At 36.9% G+C, this 19,160-nt stretch overlaps 1 protein-coding gene across 1 annotated transcript in view; it reads right to left on the bottom strand.

Moving 5' to 3' along the window:
* Positions 1-19,160, bottom strand: part of DLG5 (discs, large homolog 5 (Drosophila)) — a 100,570-nt gene that overhangs the window by 12,553 nt on the left and 68,857 nt on the right. Inside the window, exons 13-24 of the mRNA XM_010000805.1 lie at positions 19,100-19,156; positions 18,382-18,514; positions 15,494-15,621; positions 14,698-14,873; positions 13,758-13,861; positions 13,256-13,348; positions 11,320-12,339; positions 10,121-10,259; positions 6,595-6,739; positions 5,991-6,112; positions 4,878-4,967; positions 3,474-3,642 (exon numbers count right to left, since the gene is read on the bottom strand). Coding sequence (XP_009999107.1) covers positions 3,474-3,642; positions 4,878-4,967; positions 5,991-6,112; positions 6,595-6,739; positions 10,121-10,259; positions 11,320-12,339; positions 13,256-13,348; positions 13,758-13,861; positions 14,698-14,873; positions 15,494-15,621; positions 18,382-18,514; positions 19,100-19,156 — 2,376 coding nt within the window. The remainder of the gene's footprint in view (positions 1-3,473; positions 3,643-4,877; positions 4,968-5,990; positions 6,113-6,594; positions 6,740-10,120; positions 10,260-11,319; positions 12,340-13,255; positions 13,349-13,757; positions 13,862-14,697; positions 14,874-15,493; positions 15,622-18,381; positions 18,515-19,099; positions 19,157-19,160) is intronic.

The raw sequence follows: 19,160 nt of genomic DNA, 5'->3' as shown, positions 1-19,160 counted from the left end.
GCCATTAAGACAGCAGTTTGCATGGTAGCATTACAATTACCATGCAAATTCTTCTCAGGGCAATTACTCAAACATGTACAATGGCACAAAGTGCGCAATACTGCTTGAGAAGGACAACCTTATATCAGGCCAACCTCAAACTCCTTAGTGAGGAGAACCTAGGCCTAGGAGCCACAGGGATTCTCAGAAAAGACCTATTACGGAACAGATATCTGAAAGATGTAGAAAATTTGAGAAGAAAAGAACACTTAGAAAAAGACACACAGTAGTAAGACACTAGTAAATATAACAAGAGAATGGTTTATATAAAAGAAAAACCTGAGACATTCCCCTTCCCTCCCCCCATAGTTGGAATGCATCCACCTGTGCAAACAGGGCTGGTCCCTTCATGATGTGTATGAACAGTAGCCGCCTAAACAGTGCTGGTTCATATTACTATGAATTTAACAAAGTCTACACAACTAAAGGCATCACCACATATTAAACAGCTCAGCTAGTTCTGAATGAAACAGCTTGGGTACCAAGTGTGGTGTATTTTTTATTTTAATAGAACTATGACACTTTTGACATGCATTAACTTCCAAGTTTTCCTTCCTAACACTGAATTGTATCATCTAGAGATTCTCTAAAACGTGCCAATGGCTTCACTACTTTAATTGTGCTGTTCAGGGAACAGATGAGTTAACTGGACTTCACTCACTGATACTGACGTGAGCCAGGCTGAGGAAAGGTATTTTTGGAAAGAGCAGGATTTGGGGTTAGGGGCAGAAGGAAGAAGACAATTTAATAAATCATGGTTATTGCCAGAGTCTTTGAAGACAACTATCTGGTAGCCTTCTGCAAAAGGAACATAACAGTTTGCCAGCTTATTAAATGCATAAAGGATAGAAAATGGCTGCTAGTATGAATGCAGCCCTGAACCCAGCAATCTTAAAAAGGCAACATTGCTGTTAGAGGTAACACCTTCAGAACTCGTCTGCTGATGTAAAGAAGATAAGGTAAGTTTAACTGCCAGCAAATTTAAATGAAGCCCACATGTCCTCTGTATAGCGTATCTTGATTAAACTGTGCTAACCCCCAGAAAATTGCAAATCATGAACTTTTCTTTTGTTTACTCATTATGAGCATGTAAACCACAATTTTATATGAAGCTTTTTAGTATCACAAAATTTATCAAGGAATATTACCCAATTATATACTAAAATTATGTCTTTCTGATCTTTATTTCTTGTTATCTTCTGGCTTTCCATCTACCACATGCATTTTCAAAATTGGTTTTCACAAGACAATACTAACTTTTACATTGCGTCACAAGCAAAGGATTTTTGCATGTTATTAAAAGGATTTCTAGCTGCTCATCGTTCAGTAGGAGACCCTGAGCCTGCACCGTTTACTTATTTTTCCCATTCAAACTAACCAGAAAAGCAGCCTCACACCTAGGTCTAACATTTTTTTTTTTGTACCTCAAGTCTGCCTCTCAAACAGAGTCATTATTTACCAAAATTGGTTTTGTTTTGGATTGGAGTAATAAGAAAGAAAACAACTTGCATCTTAGAATTCTGGCAAATACAGAATGAAAGATAACTAGTAATGCATGTAGTAGAGAATCAATAAGGAAGTAAAACAAAATACTAATCAGCAGTGTTATGAAAATAAAGCAAAATGCACTCTTCTATAGCAGACTGACTGACAGAATCACTAAACACTTTTTATAAGAAGTCTTAATTGATTATATCTTTAAATTTTCCTTTAAATTAAAACCAACAGAACAACTAAATTATTATTTCCTCCCATGTACTATTACTATTTTTATCTGAGGAAAGGCCAAGCTAGTTACTTGTATTTTGTGGGTAACAAAAAGAATTAAGACCAAATAAACATTTCAAATGTTATCTAACCATGTTAAAAAATTTTCCTGGGATAGACTTAAATTAGTGACTTTCCTAAATTAAGAACTAATTATGATAGTTATTTTTTTAAAAAAACAAAACAAAACAAAATTTACAATTATATTGTTTTGAGAAAGACAATTCAGACTATAGTTTTCACACACACATAGCAAGAATGAAGGGGCTGGAACCTGACTCTAGTTCATTTGTCTGATCAGCATTAACAGAAATTGTTATTTCCCAGAGATCAGAACATGTATCTTGTACTCAGAGATACTAAGTTATAGGAGTGTGAAAACCCTAGCTTTTTTGGCTGAATAGTATACATCATTTGTCAAGTGAAACAGAACAGAAAATCTGACTTCGAATTTGCAAGTGACAATTAGAGGAACATTTATATGAGAACACAAATTGAGTACACACATAGTACAAAAGTCACACTGAAGCAAGAAAGAATGAAAATATACAGAGACCTCTTTACATTCCTTTTCAAAGTAACTGTTCCTTTTATAAAACATACATTCTAGAGTTATTATAACTTAATGATCCTTTAAATGAAACAAAAGTTTCATGTAACATTTTATGAATGACTTTTTATTACTACCAGAAAACTGAGAATACAGAATATGCTTATTACTTTATCATTCACATTTTTTTACAGTCAGTCCTTATACAGAAGTCAAGCAATACAAAGGGGTCTTGAAGTCTACAGAGATGTAATCTATTCCAACACATCATAGCTTCTTTACAGTGCCAGAATGGCATTCAGCTGCCTTACTGTAAATAAAAGCCTGATTCAGATTTGTGTCTTACTGTTAAATGCTTTGAGTTCATGCAAACTTTTTCATATTCAGTCCAGCCAGATCATGGTATATCCAAGACTGATACCATAGGCAACTTATCCTGAGAATGTCCATCATGCCATATAGAATCATTAAAACACAAAGCTCATGTTTTTAAGAAAGCTATCATATCAGGTTCAAATTCTGCAAGCAACTACACATATACTTTATACTGCTAGTAGCAGTCTAGGCACAGCCAAAGGGATCAGTCACAGTAGTAAAATTGCATCTGTACTTAAGGAAATGTTCTTGCACAGTTATGCCTTCAACTTTTCATGTTATCTAGCTAAACTGAATCAAGGCACAGTGGTTACAGCACATATTTTACCATGTTAAGGCATTGAATATTTAGCTATTAGATATTACTAGGTCTTCATTTTATTTAGCTTTCCTGAGCATGAGGAAAAAACAAAAACAAGCCTATTATAAACAAGCATCTGAGGTTCAGCTGAAGAAGTGTATTTCAATTTAGACGGCTCTTACTTGGTGTGACAACTAAGCTAACAAGGGAAAATAAAACCCTTATGAAATTATTTATTCTTTTATTTTGGAAGAAAAAAATTAACACAAAAATCTCTTACATACTCTGTAAAGGAAATAAAAACACCAGTTAACAGGACCCAAGGTGCACCTCTGCACCTACATATTTGTCATTTAAATTAGATGCTCACATTCCTTCAGCCCAATAAAAAAAATGTACAAAATTTCCTCAGAGACTTTTGTATTAATGTGGGGACCTTACCTATCTTTTCTACGTTCTCCAATAGACACAGGGCTAATGGAAATCCTAGGTAACGTCGAAAGGGAGTTCTGAGACTGGCTGCTGGCGAAGGAAGATGTTTCCAAGTTCAGTGGTGACTGTGGAGGAGTTATCAAGCTGGGACTGCTACATTCAGAGTGTGACAAGGAGCCTATGGAAAACCAACAGTTGAGTTTTAATATCCTGCCTCTGGCATGCTTTGGAGATTTACACATAGTGGAAGACATCATGCACATCTGAAACAAAAAAAGTGACCAACTCTACACCGGCACTCAACTGTGTAAGGAGATTAGGCAGACAAGGTAACTAACTTCAGACTGTGCAAACTTACTGTCTTTAATGCCTTACTGTCACATCTGTCATACGTGTGTATGCAACTACTGTCGTTCCCAACAAGGAGTGGAGGTTACAGACAAGCTACACCATATGCATGTCTGAAAACATTTTGCAATGCAAAGTTAAAGAAAAATAATAAAAAACAGGAAAGGATAAGTAAAATAAAAATCTAATACATAAGCTTATTTTAAAATAAAAGTACAGCCCTTTCCTTTGGGTGACAGATATATAATGAAATACCTGAAAACATCAACAAAACCCACAAACACACAGACAGGAAAACTCTGCAATTTCAAACAAACTTGAGATGACTGCATCTCTTCCCTGGTTGTGTCCTCCCTGAGTAATTTACTAAAAAAGTGCTCTGACAGAAACATTCAGTTTGCTTCCTCTGAAGAAGCTACAGAAAACAGGTCTTGAATTACTAATCACAAATTAAAGCCATTTGTAAGAACTGTATTTGACCCGTTAAGAAAACCACTGCCGATGATGCATTAAGGCAACAGGACATTTGAACAATGATAGCAGCACAGTTGCCATTTACTGCCATCAAACTCTGAACTCTACAGCTCTCCAGCACTCCAAATGGTATTTGGATCATATCTCTAAATATTCCCATACCAAGCAATTGCAAGTAGTAAAATATTTTCACTGAGTTTCAAAATAAACTTACTGTCAGTAATAGAGTAATATGCAAAATAATATATTTAAACAATAAAAACCAGTAATGCTGGTCACCTCACTGTTGAAACTTTTCAGACATCATTCTAGAAGAAAAAGACAACTCTAAGATAGAGAGCAATGCTTACACTTGCCCTTTGTGTGCACTTTTTCTTAGTGTGCCACATACTAGAGTAAACTAACAGAAAAATCCTTCATTAGAAACTTACATTATAAAGTTTCTGGGTTTTTACTTTTATATGGCAAAAGGCAAATTTTGTAACATTAACAAAACTCAGATTTTGGTGCAATGTGATTTAACAATAGCAAAGGCTTTGGACTGTTAATACTGAAAATAGTTCAACTGTTATTACTTATTAAATCATTCACCTCTGTCAGAGCCCATCATGGACCTTGGATATCTTGGTGTTAAAGGGATCTTAATTCGTTCTGTTCTGTATTGCAAGTTACTTGAAGAACCTATTTTTACAACAAGAAAACATTACAATGACTAAAGTAAAAGCAACTATGCATTGAACAAAAAAGTAAATTCAGACTCTACTTCTTCCATGAGCATTAAAATGGCCTCTGAATTTATGCGCAAGCCTTAATGATTACCTTCATATATATTGTGTATATCATAATTCTAGCAAATTGTGTCAATTACACAGTTAGTATAAACAAAGCACAATGCAGCTATACAGTAGATAGTGTTCAACCTTGTATGAAAAATATTCTGAATATTTTTCAACCAAATGAAACTTAACTTGAAGGCTGAGCAAGAATCTAAAATCTCTGTTTACTAAGAATCCATGGGACTTTCCAAAAGGCATTCTGATGTGATGAATACATCATTTTTTGACACTGGTTCCAAACTGTTATGCCATTTTTTTTACTGTTGTTACAAAGCTGCCATGTTCTATTCAGAAGCAACTACCAATCATTGATGGAACACAGGAAAACAAACACACACAAAAAAGTTACTCAAAATGTAAATTTTTAAAAACTGTTAAATGTTAAAATGTCATTCCTACAAAGCATGCATTTGCTTTGGTATTGACTAGGACAGGCAATGAAGTAAACATAAGTGTAACTTATCTTCCAACAATACGATTTACATTAGGCCATTAGTCACCCTTGATGTTTTGTTCTGGAGACTCTCTCCTTTCCTTCTCTTCTTTCCACCTCAATGAATCTCAAAAATATTTCCACTGGGCCTCACATCTTTATAAGAGCACTTTCAAACAGTAACAAGCATAGACAGGAGACTCACACACACAGCAATTTAAAGAGACTATAAAGAATTAATTAAACATAGCTACTTGCAGGGAATACCTTTAGTCATAGAAGCACAAAAATATGGACCAAAAAGGAACACAGGAAGCCTTAAGACTTTGCTAGCTATGACAATCCTATAATGCACATACTTAAGGAATTTTCCATTTATTCCTTGTCACTAACACACTGGAGTCCCAAAGGAAATAATTCAGAAAAGCTAGTTACCAAGTCTTGCACTGGATGGCAATGAATTGGAGCCATGAGATGTTCTTGTACGTGAATTTTCAGAGTAGTCATTGGAGTGTTTATGACTTAGATCCAAACTCAGGCGACCTTGATGCTGGGAACTACATAAAGAGGAGAATAGGGCAACAGTTAGAATTGGGCAAGGCACCTCAGCTAATAGCAAATTGGCCAACAAAAAATTTTGGTTTACTGAATAAAATGTATGCTCCTCTCCTTCAGACTTCCCAATTAGCCCATCATTTTATCAATTGAGAGAAGTCAGAGGAAAATAGCCTAAAAAAAAAAAAGGGAAGGTTTCATTTTTTTTTGTTAAGGACAAGAAGAAGCACTAGGTATTAGTTAATTAAAAAAATACATTTCTTTGTCCATATCAGCCAGTGGAGCAGAGGAAAACCTAGTCCATCAGTTACTTAAAGATATGAAAGCAACTGGCACATCACTTCTATACAATAATGGCATTCAGAACCCTGGGTCAAAATAACACACAACAGCAGTACATTTCACTCTGCACTGTATAGAACTACCAGAAGCAAATTCACACTAATGAAAACAAAGATTTAAGGAGATACAAATTTCAGAACACCTGGGATGCAGATGCTGATGGCATATTTGGCTGGCAACTGATGGGCAATTGCTGGTGTGAACCCTATGGCTCCAGGCAGTGTAGATTGGATTTCTCATTACAGCAGTTACTGCAGGGCAAGGTGCTAAGCTTCTTGGAACAGTTCCTGCTTAAGATGATAAAAACACATGATTACCAACATTATTAGTACATATGCAACATACTTTAAATATATTTACATGTTTATATAATTGCATATTATTACGTTTGCATATAGGAGCATGCATCTATAAACACAAAATTATCAGTATACGGACAAATACATTATTCAGCACCATGTGACAACTTTTAAGTAGCACATGCATATTTAAAAACTGGATTATAATTTTGTAATGAGTCAGTAATAAAGTGGATTAGATTACCAAAAACTGAAGTATATAATTTTAATAGGTACCGGTAACTAAAAGATTTTACCTGTTTTCAAGTTTTAAACTTTTTTATACAGCAACAGAGATTCTGCATTTCTCTCTGAATAGTCATCTGACAGGAACACAAGTTTTTGTTTGGTACTTGAACTGACTGCAGCTAAGATGACTCTTGTTCCTCTTCTGTTGCCTCAAAGACTTCCACTTCTAGTGTGTCCTATGACTTTAAATTATAGCATTTCAATATTTATTTATGAAACTTATTACTCAAGCTGTTCCTTTAGGTACATACATCCTTCAGTACTCAACCAACTGACAGCAGCCCAGCAGAGAAGGACCTGGGGTTACTTGTGGTTGAAAAACTGGACATGAGCCAGCAATGTGTGCTCATAGCCCAGGAAGTATGTTGGGCCACATCAAAAGGAGTGTGGCCAGCAGGTTGAGGGAGGCGATTCTCCTCCTCTACTCTGCTCCTGTGAGCTCCACCTGGAGTACAGTGTCCAGCCCTAGAGCCCTCAGCACAGGAAAGCCATGAACCTGTTGGGGTGGGTCCAGAGGAGAGCCACAGGAACAGAGGGCTGGTGCACCTCTCCTAAGACAGGCTGAGAGAGCTGGGGTTGTTCAGCCTAGAGAAGAGAAGGGTCTGGGGAGACCTTATATTGCAGCCTTATGGTACTTAAAGGGGACTCATAAGAAATATGGGGAGAAGTTTTTCAGATGGACCTGTCACAATAGGACAAAAGCTAATGGTTTTAAACTAAAAGAGTGTCGATTTAGACTAGATATAAGGAAGACATTTTTTACAATGAGGGTGGTCAAACACTGAAACAGGATGCTCAGAGAGATGGTAGATGCTCCATTCCTGGAAACATTCAAGATCAGGCTCTGAGCAACCTGATCTAGTTGAAAATGTCCCTCTTCATTGTGGGGAGGTTGGACTAGATGACCTTTAAATGCCCCTTCCAATCCAAACTATTCTAGGATTCTATGATTCAAAGTCTGCTTGACTCATTTCCTCTTAAATCAGTTAGCAGCATAGAAGACAATAGCAAAAACTTGTTCATATTTCAAGATATACAATAGTTTTGTTGAATGTAAGTTTGACTTGACTGGGTTATTACACAAAAGTGTCATGATAAGGTAAAGCTTTCCCTCAGAAATTATACCTTTAAAATTTTTTTCTACTATAATTAAAAGAGAAAGAAAAGAGTAAAAGAAATAAAAAAACTCTGTTGGGCAGCTCTCCAGCCACTCCTCCCCAAGCCTATAGCACTGCTGGGGCTTGCTGTGGCTCAAGTGCAGTACCGGACATTTGGTCTTATTGAAACTCACACACCTGGCCTTGGCCCATTGACCGACCCTGTCTAGATCCCTCTTGTAGAGCCTCCCTACCCTCAGGCAGACTGACACTTCCACCCAGTTTAGTGTCATCTGCAAATTCACTAAGGGTGCACTCACTAAGGGTGCATTCTATCCCTTCATCTAGATCATTGAAAAAGATGTTAAACAGGACTGGTTCTAGTGTTGAGCCCTGGGAACACCACTTGTGATTGGCTATCAACTGGATTTAACTCCATTGACAACAACTTTTTGAGCCTGGCCATCCCACCAGTTTTTAAACCCAGCCAAGCACACACCCATCCAAGCCATAAGCAGCCATTTTCTCTTGGAGAATGCTCTGGGAAATGGTGTCAAATGCTGTATTAACGTCAAGATAGACAACATGCACAGCCTTTCCCTCATCCGATATGTGGGTCATCCCATCATAAAAGGAGATCAGGTTTGTCAAACACGACCTGCCTCTCATATATCCATGCTGACTGTGCCTCATCACCTGGTTATCCTGCATGTGCTGTATAACAGTACTCAGGATGATCTGCTCCATCAGCTTTCCTGGCACCAAAGTCAAACTGACAGGCCTGTAATTTCCCAGATAATCCTGTTCCTTGTTAAATATGGGTGTCACACTGGCTGACTTCCAATCCTTTCGTACCTCTCCAGACAGCCAGAACTGCTGATAAGTGATGGTAAGTGGCTCGGTGAGCACCCTCGCCAGCTCCCTCAGCATCCGTTGGTGTATCCCATCTAGCCCCACAGATTTGTGGGGTGTGGCAGATCACTGACCATCTCCTCCTGGATTGTGGGGGGGGTTTATTCTACTCCCGTCATTACCTCCTTCATGGTCTCCAGTAAGTATAAAGTCTTCCATTATTTCTAAAACATTCAGGAGTTTGGGAGTTTCCAACAAATTGAAGTTAAACTTATAAAAATCAATATGGTCTTGATTTGAAAGCCAAGTTTTGTATCCAGCTACTAAAGGTAGCAACAATAAAGACTGAACAATCCACCTGGCAACAAGTTTACCAGGTTTAAGCAAATGTTTCTTGACCAGTTCAAAGCAACTAGTGTATGATACCCTAATTGTCTCCTGAAGCACTTCATTTAGTAGGTACCAATTGAAAGCATGGTAACATGAACCTCAATACCAACAACTGTTTGATCAACTGAGACCACATGCTGTTTTCCATTCTCCCTGATTATACCGATTTCTGTGTGAGATCCTTGCAAGTCTTATCTTCAGTATCTTACTATCTCAAACACACTGGCATTTAACTTGAATTTAGATAAGGAACACAACCAGTTTGGGCACTTAACTTGAGATACTCCAAGGATTTGATTTCCAATATGCAGAACTTAATACGTTGTACTTCCTGGACAGCAGATCTTTCTCCTTGGAACTACTTCAGAAATTCAGAATCTGAAGCTTGGGATGCCTCTATTTACTGTTCACTTTCAAAAATGTTGTAAATCTTACTTGTATCCCTGATGTATAGGCTACATCTTGATAACCACTAATGTATTCAAAACTCCTCTGAACAGAAACTGATTAAACACAAGTTCTGAAGCCAGAATTTTCTCAGCTTTCTTAATGGTTCTTAAACAAGTTACTTCACTATAGTAAAAAAGCTGAGCAGACCACGTTCAGATTACTACAGACCATGGAAATATGTTCTGCGAATCATGTTTGTTCTGCACTTAATAGAACTAATCTCCAGGATTGGCCAATGTGGATAAATTCTTTGAGTGATTCTTAGAAAGTACCTACAACTTCCAACACTCACCAGCTGACATGCCACCAGCATATAAGGCAGCAGACACAAAGCCATCACTGTGCCTAGCAGACCGTTTTGGTGAATATGGTGTCCATTCCTGCAGCTCTGGAGATAGATGCTCCTCACTAGCTGGGGGATACTTCTGCACCTAAAAAACCCCAGAAATTTGATTACAGGAAGTTGGGGATTTGTAAGAAAAAAATAAAATAGTCAAACTTTGTAGGCAGTAAGCAACTTGAAAATTTCTAGTATCTATTCCAGAACATGATCATCGTCACAGTGCTAGTTGTTCTTTTATCTTTCAATTACGATATTCACTTCTACTCTTTTGCTTCCTTCATTATCTCTGAATTTTTAGATACATGTGGAGTAATCTCCCTTTAACAGACCAATTCAGGTTTCGGAACCTTCACAACTTCTGTTCTGTACATAGTGAGTAGGCACTGGTGAGTCAAGAAACAGGAGAATAACTCCGATACTGACAGTGATGCTTCAGAGCTAAAAGTCCAGGGCTCAGCAGAGTTTACACACTTGAAACATACAACACAAAACATAAGGCTGATGTAAGAAATGAAACATAATTTCTGGAAAGGTACTTACAGTTTTTTTTACTATACCAGTATTTTAATTAAATGAAGAGTTACTGAGAGCACAAAGACTACAAAATGCAAAGGTACATTCCTAGAACCAACACTTGATCATTATCATGGATGTATTAGGAATTGTACCACTGGCTACTCCAGGATAAAAGTTCTCTAAATTCATCAACTTTGCAAAGGACACAAACTTAACTATGCCTACACATACAACTAAGGAATGTTGGCTACATTCCTAGAAATTCTATACCTGCCACCTGAGCAAATCTGAGTCAGGGAATCTGAAACCACATTATTGTTTATGCAACCTCTATATTATGTAGTCATCTAAATAGTTTTGTCTTCCTAGACCACATAAAATGTTTCTGCAACTTACTCTGGTAAGACATGATCCACAATCTTCACAGTGGCTTTGTTTATTCTAGCAAATTACATTCTCATTTTCAAATGTATTAATAAACTATGTCCTCATAAAGATTCTGACTTTGCAGTGTAGTGTGCCTAACACAGGCTACGCCTCTCCTGTTTTTGAATGTAACTTGGTACCCCAAGTCACGCTGAAAATATACTCAAGCATTTCTAGTTTTGTGCTTCAATATACAAAGTTTCTACCTGAAGTGCAGGATTAGGAATGGGCATAGGGGTCATTTTATGTCTCAGTGCAGGAGCCGATTTTGGCCTTGGTCTTTTAATCTCTGGCTCTTCAACTCTTTGAAAGCCAATGTCATCTTCACAGGATTTCCTTGAAGAGAGATGAGCACAGTCGATGCCCTCCTCCCGATAATAATGCCCAGTGTTCCTGCTGCGTCCCTTGAGAGCAGCAGAGTCCTGTTTAAGCGCCAAGGAAACTGCAGCTTGGGCAGTGGCTGGGCTGGTGGGTGGTGATCCAGTTGTTACCGTGGACTCCGATGCAGAGCTTGCCTGCTGTTTATGTTTAAACTTGATAGAGTCAGTTCTCTTAGGAGGAGTCGGAGGAGTTGAAGCTACTTCAGCTTTTGATGGCTGAGGTGAATGGCCTGTCACCTGATTAGAGGAAAGGTACTCCAGGTTGGGAGGAGTTGGTGGTCTTTTGAAAGTATCAGGATCAAAGATAGATTTCCTTTGTTTTGGCTTTTTGTACACAGAGAACTTTTCTGTTTCTGTTGCTGAGATATTAACTACAACTTTTGGCCAGGTACCACCACTGTGTTTGGTTCCATGTCCTTTATCAAATGCAGCCTCAACCATCATACAGTCAGCTCCTGTAGGTTCATAAGGCAGCCTCCTGTTGTCCAAGTCAACAGCTCCAAAGCCTCTCTCCCCATATGTCTCTGGGCTGAATGAGCTGAGACTGTGTTCTGAGTTACTATGGCAACCATGCACTGTGTTCCTATGAGAGTCTACATGTAATGTGTTATTAGGGAAAGGTTTGTGTTCACAAAATGAACCACTGCCCTGATCACTTTGGTCCTTCTTGCTATCCATGATGTCTGGATTGAAAATGTCAGTCTGTGTTGAACAGTTGAGTTTCAGATTTCTTTTATTTTGGGCTTGTATCTCTGATGCATGAACCCTACAGTTTGATATTTTTTCTGAATCCTTCAGATTTTCAAATATATTTTGACCACTCCAAGATGAACTCTGAGGAAAAACCTAAAACAAACAAAAAAACCAAGTGATCACCTTCTTAATATGGCTGATTTCTGTTTAGTATGAGGCATGTTCTAGCCTCCTTGAGTTACCTATACCTGAATATACACAAATGTATAGACACGGTTGGGAAAGGCTTAATAAAATCTTGCAGATGCAAAGCACAGAACATATGATACAATGAAACTAAAAATATTTCCAACATTCTCAGAACAATTCCTGAAGGGAATTCCACATTGTGGCAGAAGCACTGTACTGACTGCAAAAGGACTTTCATTCTACTACTACCTCTGTTAAGTGATGCTATTAAGTAATCTTCCATTGCCCATTTTCCCTGAAGCATTTAATCTAAAACCTCAAGCTCTCTGGAACTGGAATTATCACTCACAAAGCACACGTGACAGGCCCAGCCTAATGGGATTCTAACCTCAATAAGCAAAACTGAATTTTGCTGAATTCCTGAAACATTTTTATAGCAATACACCTAAAAAATAAAGCCCTGTACTTAATCCTCCTGATAGCCAGAGTTCAGTTTTATGAGCAACTCCTTCCTAACTAAAAGCAAACCTTTCTGTAGTCAGGAGGAAGTTAATTTTTCATGTACAAAACTGCTGCAGCTCTGAAGCAGAAACCACAACAAAAAATGTAATTGTGCTGGAAGTCATCTCATGTGACCAGCAGACAAATGGGAAAGAACCAAGAACAATAAAGAAGTCCAACTTACCATCAAATGCCACAACAGCCTTACTTTGGAAATAACTGACGAATGTACCACCAGCGAAATGCATCCAGGCGGTCTGATTTTTAGCAGATTTTCCCACTATGATTTTTTTTTTAAATATATATATATATTCCCTGAACAACTGAAATAATTCTGTATAAATTCAAGAAAATGGCAATTTTAGCTTCTCCTACTCACCTTCATCAGTGACAGGGTAAGGGAATCCCTACAGTTTCGTAGCAAAGCTTCACATTCCGTAAGCGACTTATTATCTAGTGCAATACCATTGATCTAAACACAAAAAAAAACCCAAAACAGATATCCATAAATCAAAGATAGCAGATGGGGAGCATCTTAAGGTAGTGCCTCTGAGACAGGGAAAACACTAGTTTTATATGTATGCATGACTGAAGCCTGGTTGACCTTTTCCTGACAAGCCAAGTGTGAAGAGTAAGACAGTGAGTATGTCAAAAGTCCTCGTATGAACTAGAAGTAGCAAATAACCTGCACAATATATTAATCACTCAGCCTACAAACACATTGATTTATAATAAATATTTAGTAGATATACAAAAAGGGTTTAATACTGTGAACATGAAAAACTAGTTAGAAAGTTTGGGATCTTAAGGAGTTATATCAATGATAACACTTGAAAATTAAAGAAAAAAATTAAAAAGGAGAATGCCTTCCTAAGACTTACAGCAATTATTCTGTCTCCCACAGTAAGGGAACCCTCTTTGGCAGCTGGGCTTCCAGGCACAACAGCAGCAACAAATACTCCATTTTCTAGACTGACCCCACTATCTGAAATACACAAAATAAAAATTAATGTACTCCTATAATTCAAATATAGGGGCTTACATGAAAGTCAGGGAGGGGCTTTTCAGCAGAGAGGGCAGTGATAGGACATGGGGTAATGGTCTTAAACTGAAAGATGGGATATTTAGGTTAGACATTAAGAAAAAATTCTTCACCATGAGTAAGGTGCTGGAACAGGCTGCCTAGGGAGGATTTGGAAGCCCCTTCCTGGAGGTGTTTGAGGCTAGGTTGGATGAGGCTTTGTGCAGTCTGGTCTAGTGTGAGGTGTCCCTGCTCATAGCAGGGAGGTTGGAGCCTTGATGATCTTTTAGGTTCCTTCCAACCTTAACAATTCTATGATTCTATACCTTGCTTAAACAGTATGTCTGTCCTGTCTGCACAAGGATGAAATGTAACTAACCAAACCAACTGAATTTCAATTTTTATAAAACCCTTTTAAAGAAATAGGAACACAGTGGAGGAAATAGGGATATATCCCAAAAGTTAATATTGCCATACAAAGCTGGGGTGACTGGTGCACTTAAGAGTCTTGTTTAGACACCCAATAACACTCCAGACAGACAGCTAGCTAGAACTAAATTTAAAATCAACCTAACAGAACAAAACCCACCTAAGAACAAAAAAAAACAAACAACCTTTACTTAAAAAACAAAGTTATCAACATAAACATTCTCAGTTTGCTAAAAACAATTAATAAAAATGGTTAAATAGTAACAGTTAAAGTGGGATGTAAGCAGAGGCTCAGAAAATGTACCTTTAAGTCATGTCATTTTTAGCTGAACAAGCACATACCATTGGCATACAGACTTTATAGCCATTACCTTTATGTCCGGAAATGTTGATGTGAAGAGGTGTTATGACTCGCCCACCTAAGGACTTCCTTCTTCGAACCACCATATTAATGACACCTCCTCCATTTAGAACAGCTTTTATAACTTGCTTTTTATCCTTATTCGTAAGATCTACATCATTTATCTTCAGTAACCAATCATTCACTCTGGCAGATAAACAGAAAAAAGCAGGTCAGTGTTGCAAACATTTTGCTGGATGCAGCACATGAATCACATTCATGAAAAGGGATGCAAAAGAGCTGATCTCAACATTCTATTTCTTGATTATCTGGAGTTCTCTGTTCCTGAAAAAATATTAAATGGCAGCTAAATGACAAGCAGGACTTCCAGTCTGCACTTAAAAAGTATAGCCTCAAATCAGTAACGACTATTCCTTATTTTAAAACACCAGTTTGGACAGAGAGGAGTGGTTAAAAACCTCCTATCAACACTAAGAACAGAAGCAGGTTTCGTATTATCCTTTGCTCTACTCTCCTTTCCCCATGGCCTCCCTCAGTAGCTCATTCTCATGTCTTTCCCAAAATTTAAATAAATAGACCAAATTTGAGGATATAATAAAGTAGGTGAGACAGAATAGCAAAAGGACATTTCAAATTATGGTGAATTTTTGCAGGTGAGTAAAATAGCTTTTAATTTCTGCATACACATATGACCAATGATAAAAAAACTTTAAAGAAAAGGAAAACATGAAGACAACTTATACTACAGTCAGATTTAATTTATCATGATCAACAAAAGACAAGTATCTTCCAAACTTTAACCCTACCTTAATCGACCATCAGCAATGCTTCCTTTGTCTACTTTGGTAACAAAGATTCCACAGTCTCCAGGGAGGTATGGTTCATTAACACCTTCTGCCACATCAAAGCCAAGTGCTTTCAAGTCCATATCATCCTATTAAATATTATTAAGAAATGACTCAACTGTCCAGGCAAGGATTGTGTCACTGCCTGTTAACAAGACATATTACTGCATGTTTGTAGTATGCACTTAGATTTATAGGGTACCTGTTTCATGTAAGTTTTTATAACATGTACCTCAATATATAAGCTTCCAATTCCATTAGTTATCAGGCATCCTTTGGCATTACACCAGATCCTTCTCTCTCATAGATTAAAATTGAAATAATAGAGAAGGCAAATTTCAGTAAGAGGAATAGAAGTGCAAAAGCACACGCAAGAAAGCATGGTAAGCCACATGTAACCTTTTTGAAGGCATGATGCTGGATGTGTAATGAGAGCAAAAGGACATGCTCCCCAAGAATGGGCATTACCTGGGGAAGAAACAAATGTAAAGATATGAAAACAGTGTTGTGTCTTAGTGATGAACTCAAAAAGACATCCACTTTGATACGTCTGAAGACCAGAGGTGAACAAGAAGGAAAGCTCTAATACTAGGGGATACCATTTCTAAAAAGAGATTAGAAGCAACGTACTACCAGCCCTGGACCAAAACAGATCATCCTCAATGTGAAAAGTGATAAAATCTTGAAGAAATCAGTCATTGAACCAAACAGGGAAGTTTTTGTTTAGTGTTTGCTTTGGTAAACAGCAAGGTCACTGCAAAAAAACTGGTTACAGTAAATAAACTGGGACCAACTGATCACAAACTGACAGTATTACTTTTTCAGTGTGAAATAGTACACTTAAAAAAATTAGATAACTATTTGAAATCTACTCAACCAACCATCTCAGCATACTCATTGGAGATGTTACTTGAAATGTAAAACCTAACATGCAAAAATTAAATAGAGCTTATATCAGGCATGTAAAGCATGGTTCTAGACATGGTCCAGTAACTAATCCCCTTAAAACCAGGACAGCATAAAGTCTTCAGGGAAGCTAGACATAAAACATGCAAAAATATTAATATTTACTAGAAACTAAATTGAGCTAAACCTGCCAAAAATAGGCTAGAATCCTTATGATTCTTCCAAATGTTCTACTTAGGAAAAAAAAATTACAGGGGAGAGCTTGGGTCTGCCGTAAAATAAAGATCAAGTACAGATCACAGTATCATTGCAGAGCCTCAGAGCTGAAAAATTATTATTATTTTTCTAAGTTTTAAGCTGAGTGATTATGTTGAACAAACATGAGCTTAAGCAGTCAAGTGAAGTTGAGGCAAAAATAAAAAAGATTTACATTTATTCAATTCTATAATCTGCATCCTGGAATTCAAATGTGGTTAAGTCAGCAAGGATTTTCCCAATCAAGGTTGGCATAATATTATTACTACAATTTGATAGCATCAAGTATGATCCCTAGGTTTAGGAGAAGGTAACATATATTCAAATGACAGTCTGCACATTTTATCTCAATAGTGCAAAAACTTAAAATAATCTTTGAAGAATAACTAAATAACTGCAAATGAATGGAAAAATTTGTCAGGCTACAATGTTGTTTACCACAGATACAGCATATGCTAGATCTGCTCACTAATTTTCTACACAAGGGAAAAGCTAAATTATTAGTTATCAGTTGGAGAACTAGAGAGGATGGCAATGCACAAAATCTGATGATAAAAGAGCTCATCAAAAGAGATGAAAAAGCATGGTGAAACGAACTGTTATCCCAGAAAGAATTTACATGCGGTGGTCCGAACGGATCAGCATTCGTACTGAGTTTGTACAGTCTTTTGATTGTATACACTTCAACATATAATAATACTAAATAATATATTTACTATCCAAAGTGGAATGTCTTAGTGATTCTCTTGGGATGCACTGTCAGAACACAGAGACAGATTGGAAAAGCATAAAAAAAGATGACCCCAAATATTGCAGTACAGTAAAAGGGATTTAATTTGACAGCATTAAATTACAAACTTTGTCATTCAAGAATGAGAAAAAAAATCCAGTATGTTCTAAATGAAACACAATCTGGAAGGCCACCTGTGTGTTCAGTGTGGTCAAAAAAAACTTCTATTAGCCAACAGTGTGATGTGCCAGCCAAAAATTTACATACAAAGCAGTGAAATAAAAATTTCAGACCACAATGAGGAAAAATAAAATAAAATTGAGAAAGGACCTCTAGAATAAAAAGAGGATGCAGAGGTTATCTGGAAAGCTACACAAAAGAACTTTATTTAATATGCCAAAATGGAAAAGTGATTTTGCTTCCTCTAAGGACAAGCAAGGGAGATTAGCATCTCCATTCATCTCAGATTTTTAAGCTGAAGGGCAATGTTGCCCTAAATATCTTTAATACTTTCAAATTTCTAATAATCAAATCTGAGCATAAGTAGGATAAATAACTTCATGCAAAAGCTTAATTATTTTATGCATAGATTATAAGCAATGTTGCCTGTAAGAGTAGAAGACTAACTTTAAGAACACAATTTTTAGTTTTTACAAGATTTTTGTATAGAACATGGACCTCTAAAATCAGACAGAGGAACTATTATTATTTATGATTCATATGAAGAATAGAGAGCTGGTATGTAGCAGATCAGTTTTGTCAACTACTTTAATCTAAGCGTTATCAAACTTGCTGCATATGAGTGTGGCTCCTAACACAACAATAAAGAAGTAAAAAAAAATTAAAAACCCAAAGACCAGATTAGAGTTATTTTTAATCATATCTAGCATCAATATGTTATAACTTACTTCAAAGCTATACAATAGATCAGACAATATAGTTTATGTTTTTTACTTACTCTGTCTTTTTCAAATTCTACCACTTCTGTTTCCCATTCCAGAGAATCTGTGTCTATAGCTGAGTCATGGGAACTATGGGCCATCAATTGACGGAATCTGGCTTCCTTTTCCAACTGATTCTCCATCTTCTCCCTAGGCAAAGAAAATCATTATTTATAGACACAGACAATCCTTTTACATAAACAGATACATAATGTTTTCATCGTGAGATACCTTATATTTTGCTCTCTAAACCAACAATCCAGGCTGTGCCAGAAATTTGCCCCAGGCTTCCATCTTTCTAATATTCTGTGGCTGCTATTGAATTGACTTTCCTTTTCTATATATTGTCCTAACACAGTCTTTTTTTTTTTTGCATTATTTTTACATTATTGAAGAGCACAAGTAGGTTTCTAACAATTCCCAAAATGCATTTACTTTACCCTCAGAATCCAATATTGCTTAAGTGCATTCTCCACAGTACAAAGCTTACAACACGTGTTTCATTAATAAGACAAAAAGGTTAAAATAGTGAGACTTAAAATCTGGCCCATCAAAATAATTTCCATGATAACTAAAAATACAGGTAGCGTTTCCACATACAGTATCATGAATGCCTGCTGCCTCACAGCTATAGTGACATATGATTCACTTGAGAACACAGCTAACAACACCTAATGAAGCTAACAAAGTTTCTATCACAAAATGCCATACAGTTTTAGCATTACTCTAACATACTTCAGTTCTTTCAGTTCACGCACAGCGTCATTTTTCTGCTTTCTCATGTCATCCAGATTGC

This window comes from Chaetura pelagica, unplaced genomic scaffold (genome assembly GCF_000747805.2).
Source record: "Chaetura pelagica isolate M959 unplaced genomic scaffold, ChaPel_1.0 scaffold166, whole genome shotgun sequence".
Classification (NCBI taxonomy): Eukaryota; Metazoa; Chordata; class Aves; order Apodiformes; family Apodidae; genus Chaetura; species Chaetura pelagica.
Note: the sequence above shows the minus strand (reverse complement) of the source record. Positions and strands in the feature narration are given on the sequence as shown.